The 12,680-nt window shown below is 41.2% G+C and overlaps 1 protein-coding gene across 5 annotated transcripts in view; it reads right to left on the bottom strand.

Moving 5' to 3' along the window:
• Positions 1-12,680, bottom strand: part of fam13a (family with sequence similarity 13 member A) — a 230,842-nt gene that overhangs the window by 36,655 nt on the left and 181,507 nt on the right. For all 5 annotated transcript variants that reach the window (XM_061881057.1, XM_061881052.1, XM_061881051.1 and 2 more), the window contains one exon: positions 7,835-8,000. In XM_061881057.1, the coding sequence (XP_061737041.1) occupies positions 7,835-8,000 (166 nt within the window). The remainder of the gene's footprint in view (positions 1-7,834; positions 8,001-12,680) is intronic.

A 12,680-nucleotide genomic window follows, 5' to 3' on the forward strand; every position in this document is an offset into this window, starting at 1 on the left:
TGTGGTGTTTGTGTCTCCTCTCAATGGCTCTGTTTATTGCAGTTCTGAGTGTTGCTGGGTCAGGTTTGGTTTTGGAATTTAATTGCATTGTTATGGTATTGCTGTTTAATGGTTTGTTGGATTGATAAAAAAAATAAAAAGATAAAAAAAAGATAAAAAAAAAAAAAATTTGAATAGATTCTGAATCGCACAACATAAACGATTCGATTCGAATACATTTTTTCCCACACCCCTGATATATATATGTGTGTGTATACATATGTATATATACACACATATATACATACGCATAAATACATACATATATATATACATACATACATACATTTTTGTACATATATACACATATATACACACATATATATATATATATATATATATATATATATATATATATATATATATATACATATATATATATATATATATATATATATATATACATATATATATATATATATATACATATATACACACACACACACATATTTTTATAGTTTTATACTTGTGAGTGTTGATGACACAACTTGGCAACAGTTGATATTCTCGTTTCAAGCATGTTCTACTCAATATAGGTCATCAAATCTCAGCTACAAGCTGTAATATCTTACTGAGATCATTTAGGACCAAAACCCTTAAAACAAGTAAAACACTAACATAAAATCTGCTGAATGAGAAGAATTATCTTATCAAACAGAAAATAAGCAAATATCACCCTTATTTGAGATATTTCATCTTACTTAGATTTCAGTTTTTGCAGTGTACACACATACACTTTGGCCCCCTCTGACACATTTTTTCTCTCAATTTTCTCCGGAGCCACAATATTTGCCCAGCTCTGTTTTCTACAGTGAGCATAACTCCAGTGAAAAAAACAAAACAAAAAAAAACTAATGAAGAGAATGCGGTGGATTGTGCTGGAGGACGCCTCGGCAACCACAAGAAGCTTTTGATACGCCAAATCGCTGGCAGACGCCCAAGGACAGAGGCGACGGTCGGGTCACCATGACAGTCCCTGGCACCGAGTCTACTGGGACAAAGGTGTCCTGCCGTACCCTCCGGGCCCAATTATGCAGTATGACAATGAATAATACTGCTGCTATTATTATAACGGCGCTGACTCACCACTGAGGAAGGCCAAAGTGTAAACAAACGACAACAATGGAGGACACTTGGCACACTTTCTTTGCTTTGCCACAGAAAAATAACTTTTGCCACCATCTTACGGCATTCATAAGCACTTACAGAAAAAGGTGCCAAAAAGTCATAAATATGGGTACAATCCACTTTTATCAATAGAAATCCACACATCCTGTTTGATAAATGATCCTACTCCTAGTGCAGGGGTCGGCAACCTTTACCACTCAAAGAGCCATTTTGACCCGTTTCACATAATAAAGAATACAAGGGGAGCCGCAACCACTCTCGCGAATATATGCTGATGGTCACCCAGATAACAATAATAAGGGCGTGCTATGAAGCAATTGCCTTTGACACCTTCTACAACATGTACAAACAGCTTGCCAGCACAGTAACATGTTGTATGTGGCTTCCGCAGATACACGTACACGACTGCAAGGCATAGTTGTTCAACAACCATACAGGTTACATTGAAGGTTGTGATACAAACAACTTTAACACTGTTACAAATATGTGCCACACTGTGAAGCCACGCCAAACAAGAATGACAAACACATTTCGGGAGAACATCCGCACTGTAACACATTATAAACGCAATATAACGATTACCCAGAATCCCATGCATCCATGACTCTTCCAGGCTATATTATACACCCCGCTAGCATCAACCCCCCGCCCCCCTCCGTGCGTCGGTTGAGGTGGGTGTCAACGGTAAATTGAGCATTCAAAATGGTTTTAACCGAGATTACGCCGCCAAATATTTTCCTTTCATAATTTTGCTAACTTTTTGGTTAAATCCTGCAAATCCTCATTTTGCAACATTAGTCCCCGGCAGTACTATTTTTTTCTTTGCAGACTTCGCTTATTTCCTCTTGTTCGCACCAGCTCAGGTGTGCAGGCAAGACGGGGGCATCGACAGGCAATGTGAAATTACAATATCCAAAAAGTCAGTGTTGAAAAACAAGAATAAATCATCAACTTTTAATCAGAAGGGTTCAATCTCTCTCCTGTGGTAGTTTGAAGCCGACACGACAAACGCGCTCAGAGGAGATAATGTTTGAAAAAAGGTGACCGGTTTTTACAAAACTTTTCTTTTGAAGGGGGAATTGCAAACTTCTTGTTGATTTTTGCTGGGGGTTGTTAATATATGAAATGTAGGTCTAAGTGAGACCTACATCGAATATTTTGTTTCATTTCTCTACGACATTCCTACTGGAAGTTACAGGCAGTTTTGTCTGTGTTTTCTTCCTAGGAGCAGTTTTTTCTGTGTTTTATTCCTCAGGGGCGCTAGAGCGCAATTTTGAGTTTTGAAGTTAAGTTTTTTGATTAGATCGCAATTTTCGCCAGTCCGGATGTGAGTGTCCAGTTTGGTGAGTTTTGAAGCATGTTAAGGGGGTCGAATTACAGCTCAAAGAGGCAAAGGTGAGTGTTTTTACAAAACTTTTGTTTTGAAAGGGGAATTGCAAACTTCCTGTTGATTTTAGCTGAAGGATGTCTGTATGAAATCTAGGTCTAACTGAGACCTACATAGATGTTTTTGTTTCATGTCGCTACGACATTCCTACTAGAAGTTACAGGCAGTTTTTTGGTGTTTTCTTCCTAGGGGACGCTAGAGCGCAATTTTTAGTTTTGGGGTTAGGTTTTTTGATTAAATCGCATTGTTCACCAGTCCTGATGTGTGTGTCAAATTTGGTGAGTTTTGAAGCATGTTAAGGGGGTCAAATTACAGTTCAAAGCTGCGGAATAATAAGAAAGAAGGAAATAGTAAAACGCTAAAAATTCAATAGGGTCCTCTGTCCCAAAGGGACATTCGGTCCCTAAATATACAAAAATGAGGGGTATTTTACTTGAACTAAGCAAAATTATCTGCCAATAGAACAAGAACATTTGGCTTGTCAAGACTTTCCATATAGTTTCTTTGGAAATAAAACAGCAAAGTCCATATGGCTGTCATCTGTTTTAATGAGACATAATTGTGTCAAAGTCATAATTTTTTTTCCATGCTTGAAATAAGAAAAGATTACTTTAATAAAGTAGTTTTATACTTGTGAATGTTGATGACACAGCTTTGCAACAGTTGATATTCTAGTTCCAAGCATGTTTTACTCAATATAGGTCATAAAATCTCAGCAACAAGCTGTAATATATTACTGAGATCATTTAGGACCAAAACCCTTAAAACAAGTAAAACATTCGAACATACAATCTTAAGTATGGCCGCGCAAGTACCATTGGTAGGAGGGATGAAAGTTGGAAAAGTCAGCAAAAGTCCCCAAAATTTTCTAAATACCTACCCAGGTTTGAGTCCCACAAGTCCCACCGTCGGCCGGGATGCCCAAATTGTCCAAAACACGCCCAGCAAAGTCCCACAGGAAGACGGGGAGAAAAGTGACAAAAGTCGGTAAAATGTTCAAAAATCAAACCTGGGTTTGAGACTTGTGGCACTCGAACCCGGGTGGGACTCGAACCTGGGTAGGTATTTAGAAAATTTTTGGGACTTTTGTCGACTTTTCCAACTTTTATCTCCCCCTCCCCGTGGTACTCGGCTGGGTGTGTTATGGACATTTTGGGCATCACGGGACTTGTGGGACTCGAACTTGGGTCGGTATTTTGAACATTTTAGGGGACTTTTGCCGACTTTTCTCACTTTTCTCCCCCATTTCCCGTGGAACTTTCCTGGCTGCGTTTTGGACATTTTTCGCATCCCGGCGGTGGGAGTCGTGGGACTGGAACCCGGGGAGGTATATTGGACACAATTGGGACTTTTGACCATTTTGGCCGGCTTTTCCCCACTTCTTCCCCGCCTTCCTGTGCCCCATTGCTGGGTGTGTTTTGGACATTTGGAGGAAAATAGTTTCAAGCAAGTTTTACTCAATATAGGTAATCAAATCTCAGCAACAAGCTGTAATATCTTACTGAGATCATTTAGGACCAAAACCCTTAAAGCAAGTAAAACTGTTATGATCCGCTGCCCGGATCATATTCTGTTTGGGTTTTCGGGTCACTTGTGTTTTTCTGTTAGTCTTGGACTCCTTTTAGTTCCTGTTTATGCACCTCAGAGTTGGTTACCATAGCAACTTATTAAGTTAAAGTTCCATTGATTGTCACACACACACGAGGTGTGGCAAAATTATTCTCTGCATTTGACCCATCACCCTTGATCACGCCCTGCGAGGTGAGGGGAGCAGTGAGCAGCAGCGGTGGCCGCGCCCGGGGAATTATTTTTGGTGATTTAACCCCCAATTCCAACCCTTAATGCTGAGTGCCAAGCAGGGAGGTAATGGGTCCCATTTTTATAGACTTTGGTATGATTCAGCCGGGATTTGAACTCACGACCTACCATACCAGGGCGGACACTCTACCCACTATGCCACTGAGTAGGTTTTACGTTCACTTGCCGTTTGTGTTCTTCACGCACACCTGTTTGTCATCGCTGACATTATTATTTAAGCCTGCCTTTGCCAGTCAGTCGGTCTGGCTTCTTTGTTTTTGCATCACGCGACTGCCAGGTAAGTTTGTCTCTTGTCAACTCAGTCCGTGCTAAATGTTAGCCTTAGCTTCCGGTGCGCTCGGCACCTCATCCCGTCGGTTTGTTTTCTGTTTTGTACCAGTTTTGTGACATTGTTATGTTAAGTCATGTCGTTACCTGCAAGTCATGTCCGGATTCGTCCTTTTTGCACCTTGGGAGAACAAAACCCGCATCACCATGCGCTCGATCGTGACAAAAACACTAACATAAAATATGCTTAGAGAGAAGAATGATCTTATCAGACAGAAATGAAGCAAAATCACCCTTATTTGAGATATTTATTCTTACGTAGATTTCAGTTTTTGCAGTGTGCCTGGTTTACTACGTTACTTATTTGTCATCTTTTCCTGCACGGACCTCACCTCTCTTTTCAAACACTTACTTGCTTTTTTTCCCCTTTTGCTTAAATTTTAAACCCCTGCAGCTTTGTTTTTTTTGAACACGTGGCATCAACCTGTTACTCATCATTCCAGACATGTGGCGACTGTTGAAAAACAATCCTCGCATGGCCGCATGGCGACTGTTAGCGACTTTACTAACCGACACGTCGATATCAGCCTGAAGCAGACACAATGCTTGAGTTTGTTCCCGATCATATGACTGCACACTTGCAAGGAAGCTCATATGGAGTACTTATGTCGGCAACAGCTGACTGATTTGCAAGTGTGTCATTTGTTGTGAGTTTATGCACTGTGTTGGTTTTGTTGTTTGAACAAGGTGATGTTCATGCACAATTCAATTTCTGCACCAGTAAAAAAAAACATGGTAACACTTTAGTATGGGGAACATATTCACCATTAATTAGTTGCTTATTAACATGCAAATTAGTAACATATTGGCTCTTATTAAGTACTTAATAATGCCTTATACGGCATGGCCTTATTATAACCCTAACCAAATAACTCTAAATTAAGTCTTTATTAATTAGAATATGTTCCCCTAGTGTCCAAATAATGTCTGTTATTTTTTGTTAGTTTTTGGACTCTTTTAGTTCCTGTTTGCGCTCCTTTGTTTTGTTTGGTTACCATGCCGACTTATTATCATTCTGTCATGACAAGGGGGGTCGCAGCTTACTGTGAGGTTTGTTCTCCCGGGATGCAAATGGACTATTCCGGACAAGGCTTGCAGGTTAGGAACAATATTTATTACTCAAAAAATCTTGGCAGGGCATGAGGTAAACAAAACATAAACTATGGCCTCGAACAAACACAAAACGGTGGTAAGAAATAAACAAGACTTACGTGGACACGGCATAAAATCGAGCAACACGAACTGTGGTACCGCATGAAAACAAGCAATGACGCCAGGCCAACTAACTGGCAAATACAGGCTTAAATACGGGTCTTGATTAGAGGCAGGTGAAAATCATAAGTCGGCATGGTAACCAAACAAAACAAGGGAGCACAAACAGGAACTAAAAGAGTCCAAAAACTAACAAAAAAATAACAAAAACATGATCCAGACCACAGATCATGACAAAATTAGGTCTTTGTTGCTTAGAATATGTTCCCTGTACTTAAGTGTTACCAAAAACATATAACATTGTCTTGAATTTGAAAAAAAACAAAAACATTTTATTTTTAACTAATGAAGGGTTCGGTGAATGTGCATATGAACCTGGTGGGGTTCAGTACCTCCAACAAGGTTAAGAACCACTGTATTATATATATATATAATATATGAATGATTTAAAGGCCTACTGAAAGCCACTACTAGCGACCACACAGTCTGATAGTTTATATATCAATGATGAAATATTAACATTGCAACACATGCCAATACGGCCTTTTTAGTTTACTAAATTGCAATTTCAAATTTCCCGCGAGTTTCTTGTTGAAAACGTCGCGGAATGATGACGTGTGCGCGTGACCTCACGGACTGTCAGGAAATATATGCTCAGCACCACTTACGGCTAAAAGTCGTCTCTTTTCATCGCATAATTACACAGTATTCTGGACGTCTGTGTTGCTGAATCTTTTGCAATTTCTTCAATGAATAATGGAGACTATAAAGAAGAATGCTGTTGGTGGAAAGCGGTAGATTGCAGCTGCCTTTACCACCGAGACACAGCCGGTGTTTCTTTGTTTTTAACACAGAGCGGTCAAGCGAACATGTTTCTCTACGTCAACCAGCATGTTTCTGGATGGGAAAATTGTGGTATATATCTTACCGGAGACATTATTGGATTATTCGTCCTCCTGCTGTAGCTGTTAAAAAGGCAGCTGTGAGCTTGGGTCCTCGGCTTCTCTCTGAGACACTGCGTGTTCACTGCAGCCATCCGACCTCGAGGTATGTCTTTACAATCTCACTAAAACACTATTAAAACAATAAGCAGATAAGAGATCTTCCAGAATTATCCTAGTAAATGTGTCTAATTACATCTGAAACGCTCACACTGCCGTCGCCAGGAGCCGTCGCCTTTTTTCTCTCTTTTTTTTTAATAGTGCTTCACTCTAACTTTCTTCATCCACGAATCTTTCATCCTCCCTCAAATTAATGGGGAAATTGACGCTTTCTCGGTCCGAATCGCTCTTGCTGCTGGTGGCCATGATTGTAAACAATGTTCAGATGTGAGGAGCTCCACAACCCGTGACGTCACGAGCACATCGTCTGCTACTTCCGGTACAGGCAAGGCTTTTTTATTAGCGACCAAAAGTTGCGAACTTTATCGTCGATGTTCTCTACTAAATCCTTTCAGCAAAAACATGGCAATATCGCGAAATGATCAAGTATGACACATAGAATGGACCTGCTATCCCCGTTTAAGTAAGAACATCTCATTTCAGTAGGCCTTTAATAGAATAGAATAGATTAGAAAGTACTTTATTGATCCCTGGGGGAAATTCAGCGCCACAGTTTGCTCACATTAGAAAATAATAATAATAAATAATACATCATATATATTTTTTATAATATATGAATAATATAAATATATTCTACATTTAAGTGCAGTCAAGTTTGTCTAAGTGTGCATGAGGAGTTGTTTACTTAAAGGCTGCACCCTTGAGATATTCTCCTGAGAACCAGCATCTGCACGTGACATGTATTTTTTTTTTTTTTTTTAAGGAGGAGTAAAACACAACGTCCACTGTAGTGGACGCTGGTTCTCAAGAGGACATAGTAGACTACAAGATAAGTCCCCGACAAAACCTGCAGCACGCTTACCTCCCCAGTTGCCGTTGTCCTGGCCTCGCGTGGTCAGGTCCAGCCGAGGCACGTCCTCGCAGCTCGCCTTGTCCCGCTCTTGGTCCGAGCCCCGCACCTCCCCGCCCCCGCCGCCGAGCCTGGGGTCGCGAACGGCGGGCGACTCCTGGATCTTCATCCTGAGCGTCTGCACAACCATGAGAGAGGGAGAAAGTAGAGGAGCGTTCAGCTATGGCGAGCTGGCGGACACAGTCTTTAAGTTGAGGCGAGCGCACACACGGGAGAGGGTTAGGGGGCGGGGGCCGGCGCGCCATTGGACGCGGGGCCGGGCCAAAACATCCGCCCATCTGTTTGTGGGTGGACAGGCCTGGGTGGAAGTGTTGTGGCCCCGCCTCCCTCCCTCTCTCTCTCTTTCTCGATTGCCCACCCTGGACTTGTTTGTCTCACATCAGCAGGAGGGGACGGGTGGTAGGAGAAAAAAAAAAAAGAAGAAGAAGAAAGAAAAAAAAGGGACAGATTGTAAGCCAGCACACGTAGGCTGACTGGGTCTTTTTTTTTTTCGGCCTGAAGATTAGACGCATTAATACACACACAAAAAAAAAAACCCAGACAACTTGTAAACAACACGTCCAGCTTGTAGAGGTTGTGTATTTAGAGCGTGTCCGCGGATCACTTCGCACCAAACTGATGGGGTTTTCATTTCCTCTGTCTGGGCGTGGGACCAGGCTATTTTTAGGGAAAACCAGATCGGGACACAGCGCTGCTAGACCTCCTAAAAGCCACGGGCTACTTACTGGAAGGGTGGCACTTGCAGCCAATTGTTTTTAACACGTCCCACAGCACATGCTTTTCAGCTGTACCAGGTTCAAACTGTGGCCATTATATGCCTTCAATAACTGTACTACAAACCCTGCTTCCATATGAGTTGGGAAATTGTGTTAGTTGTAAATATAAACAGAATCCAATGATTTGCAAATCCTTTTCAACCCATATTCAATCGAATGCACTACAAAGACAACATATTTGATGTTCAAACTCAAACTTTATTTTTTTTTGCAAATAATAATTAACTTAGAATTTCATGGCTGCAACACGTGCCAAAGTAGTTGGGAAAGGGCATGTTCACCACTGTGTTACATCACCTTTTCTTTTAACAACACTCAAAAGACATTTGGGAACTGAGGAAATTAATTGTGGAAGCTTTGAAAGTGGAATTCTTTCCCATTCTTGTTTTATGTAGAGCAGGGGTCTCAAACTCAATTTACCTGGGGGCCACTGGATGCAGAAACTGGGTGAGGCTGGGCCGCAAGAAGAGATTTCTTAAAAAATCTAACATGCAACTAACCCCGCTCCCCACAATAGGGCGGCGGGGGTGTATAGTGTAGCCCGGAAGAGTTAGGTCTGCATGGGATTCTGGGTATTTGTTCTGTTGTGTTAATATTGTGTTACGGTGCGAAAGTTTTCCCAAAATGTGTTTGTCATTCTTGTTTGGTGTGGGTTCACAGTGCGGCACATATTTGTAACAGTGTTAAAGTTGTTTGTACGGCCACCCTCAGTGTGACCTGTATGGCTGTTGATCAACTATGTCTTGTAGTCACTTACTGTGTCTGCAGAAGCCAAATACGACATGTAACTGGGATGGCACGCTGTTTGTACAGGTTGTAGAGGATGCTAAAGGCAGTACCTTCACGGTGCCCCCTTAATGTTGTTTGGGTGAAATTCGGGTGAATGTTTACCCCTGGAGAGGCACTGAAAATTGGGAGTTTCTCGGAAAAATCGAGGGCATACAAGTATGACGCTGTAAAGGGTCATTCATATAAAACGTGCGGGCCGCACCAACATTAAATTACATATTAAAGTGCAGGCCGCAAAATAATGTCTTGGGGGCCGCAATTGGCCCGCGGGCCGTGTGTTTGAGACCCCTGATGTAGCGCTTCAGTAGTTCAACAGTCTGGGGTTGCCGCTGTTGTATTTTACGCTTCATAATACGCCACACATTTTTCGATGGGAGACAGGTTTTGAATGCAGGCAGGCCAGGAAAGTACCCGCACTCTTTTTTTACAAAGCCACGCTGTTGTAACATGTGATGAATGTGGCTTGGCATTGTCTTGCTGAAATAAACAGGGGCTTCCATGAAAAAGACGGCGCTTAGATGGCAGCATATGTTGTTCCAAAACCTGCATATACCTTTCAGCATTAATGGTGCCTTCACAGATGTGTAAGTTACCCATGCCTTGGGCACTAATTCACCCCCATACTATCCCAGATGCTGGCTTTTGAACTTTGCATCGATGACAGTCTGGATGGTTTGCTTCCCCTTTGGTCCCGATGACATGATGTCAAATATTTCTAAAAACAGTTTGAAATGTGGACTCGTCAGACCACAGAACACTTTTCCACTTTGCATCAGTCCATCTTAGATGATCTCGGGCCCAGAGAAGCCGGCGGCGTTTCCGGATGTTGTTGATAAATTGCTTTCGCTTTGCATAGTACAGCTTTAATTTGCACTTACAAATGTAGTGATAAACTGTATTTAGTGACAGTGGTTTTCTGAAGTGTTCCTGAGCCCACGTGGTGATGTCCTTTAGAGATTGATGTCGGTTTTTGATACAATGCCGTCAGAGGGATCGAAGGTCACGGTCATTCAATGTTGGTTTCCGGCTATGCTGCTTACATGGAGTGATTTCTCCAGATTCTCTGAACCTTTTGATAATATTATGGAGCGTAGACGTTGAAATCCCTGAATTTTTTGCAACTGCACTTTGAGAAACGTTGTTCTTAAACTGTTTGACGCAGTTGTGGACAAAGGGGTGTACCTCGCCCCATCCTTTCTTGTGAAAGACTGAGCATTTTTTGGGAAGCTGTTTTTATACCCAATCATGGCACCCACCTGTTTCCAAATAGCCTGCACACCTATGAAATAAGTGTTTGATGAGCATTCCTCAACTTTATCAGTATTTATTGCCACCTTTCCCAACTTCTTTGTCGAGTGTTGCTGGCATCAAATTCTAAAGTTAATGATTATTTGCAAAAAAAAAAAAAAAAGTTTATCAGTTTGAACATCAAATATTTTGTCTTTGTAGCATATTCAACTGAATATGGGTTGAAAAGGATTTGCAAATCATTGTATTCCGTTTATATTTACATCCAACACAATTTCCCAACTCATATGGAAACAGGGTTTGTAAATACGTACAATATGATTTGCCTAAATAGCTGGACAGGACAAAAAAATAAATAATTTAGCACTTCATTTTCTTGCAGGATTCTGGTCAAAAAGACTTTATGACCGTGAGACATGGAAGTAAATAGGATTATTATGATAGCTTTTGTGGCATTCGTCAAGGACTACTTGTTGCACAACTGGCTGTTTGTTGGGTGAAAAAAAATAAAAAAATCCAATCCTAAAGAAGTATATTGAAAAAAAACAAAAACAAAACACTTTCATTAGCGCCTGCTGACAACAACTCACTCTTTTTTTCTTGTTAAGCTTTAATGGGGAATGGCTGCAATTAAAACACAAACAGAGCTCATTGTAAGTCCATGGAGAGTCTCGGTTGCGCAATACTGTTGTGTCTCTGAGTGACGATAACTTCTCATGACTAAATGTTTGCGTCTTATTGGGCCGTCAGGCTTTTTGTATTGATCAAATGATGAGTGCTTGAGGAGTCGGTAACGAGCGCCGCATGATGACTTTATTCCCTTTGGGTTAGCGCCTTGTTGATTAAAAGGTTAAAGGCCTACTGAAATGAGATGTTCTTATTTAAACGGGGATAGCAGGTCCATTCTATGTGTCATACTTCATCATTTCGCCATATTCCCATATTTTTGCTGAAAGGATTTAGTAGAGAACATCCACGATAAAGTTCGCAACTTTTGGTCGATAATAAAAAAGCCTTGCCTGTACCGGAAGTAGCAGACGATGTGCGTGTGACGTCACGGGTTGTGGAGCTCCTCACATCTGAACATTGTTTACAATCATGGCCACCAGCAGCTAGAGCGATTCGGACCGAGAAAGCGACAATTTCCCCATTAATTTGAACAAGGATGAAAGATTCGTGGATGAGGAAAGTGAGAGTGAAGGACTATGAAAAAAAAAGAAAAGAAAAAAAAATGAGGGCAGTGAGAGCGATTCAGATGTTATTAGACAAATTCAATAGGATAATTCTGGAAATCACTTACAGTGGGGCAAAAAAAGTATTTAGTCAGCCAGCGATTGTGCAAGTTCTCCCACTTAAAATGATGACAGAGGTCTGTAATTTTCATCATAGGTACATTTCAACTGTCAGAGACAGAATGTGAAAAAAAATCCAGGAATTGTAGGAATTTTAAAGAAAAACAGCCCCAAGGCATGATGTTTCCACCCCCATGCTTCACAGTAGGTGTGGTGTTCTTGGGATGCAACTCAGTATTCTTCTTCCTCCAAACACCACCAGTTGAGTTTATACCAAAAAGTTCTATTTTGGTTTCATCTGACCACATGACATTCTCCCAATCCTCTGCTGTATCATCCATGTATCCATTTTGGTATAAACTCAACTGGTCGTGTTTGGAGGAAGAAGAATACTGAGTTGCATCCCAAGAACACCATACCTACTGTGAATCATGGGGGTGGAAACATCATGCTTTGGGGCTGATTTCAATTACACAAAATATATATACAAACATACACATTTATACATATATATATATATATATATATATATATATATCCATATTTGTTTATTGGCGCTCTGTACTTCTCTCTAAGTCCATGTACACAGCATCCACACATCCATTTTCTACCGCTTATTCCCTTTCGGGGTCGCGGGGGGCGCTGGTGCCTATCTCAGCTACAATCGGGCGGAAGGCAGGGTACACCCTGGAC

The sequence above is a fragment of the Nerophis ophidion genome, linkage group LG20, assembly GCF_033978795.1.
Source record: "Nerophis ophidion isolate RoL-2023_Sa linkage group LG20, RoL_Noph_v1.0, whole genome shotgun sequence".
Lineage (NCBI taxonomy): Eukaryota > Metazoa > Chordata > Actinopteri > Syngnathiformes > Syngnathidae > Nerophis > Nerophis ophidion.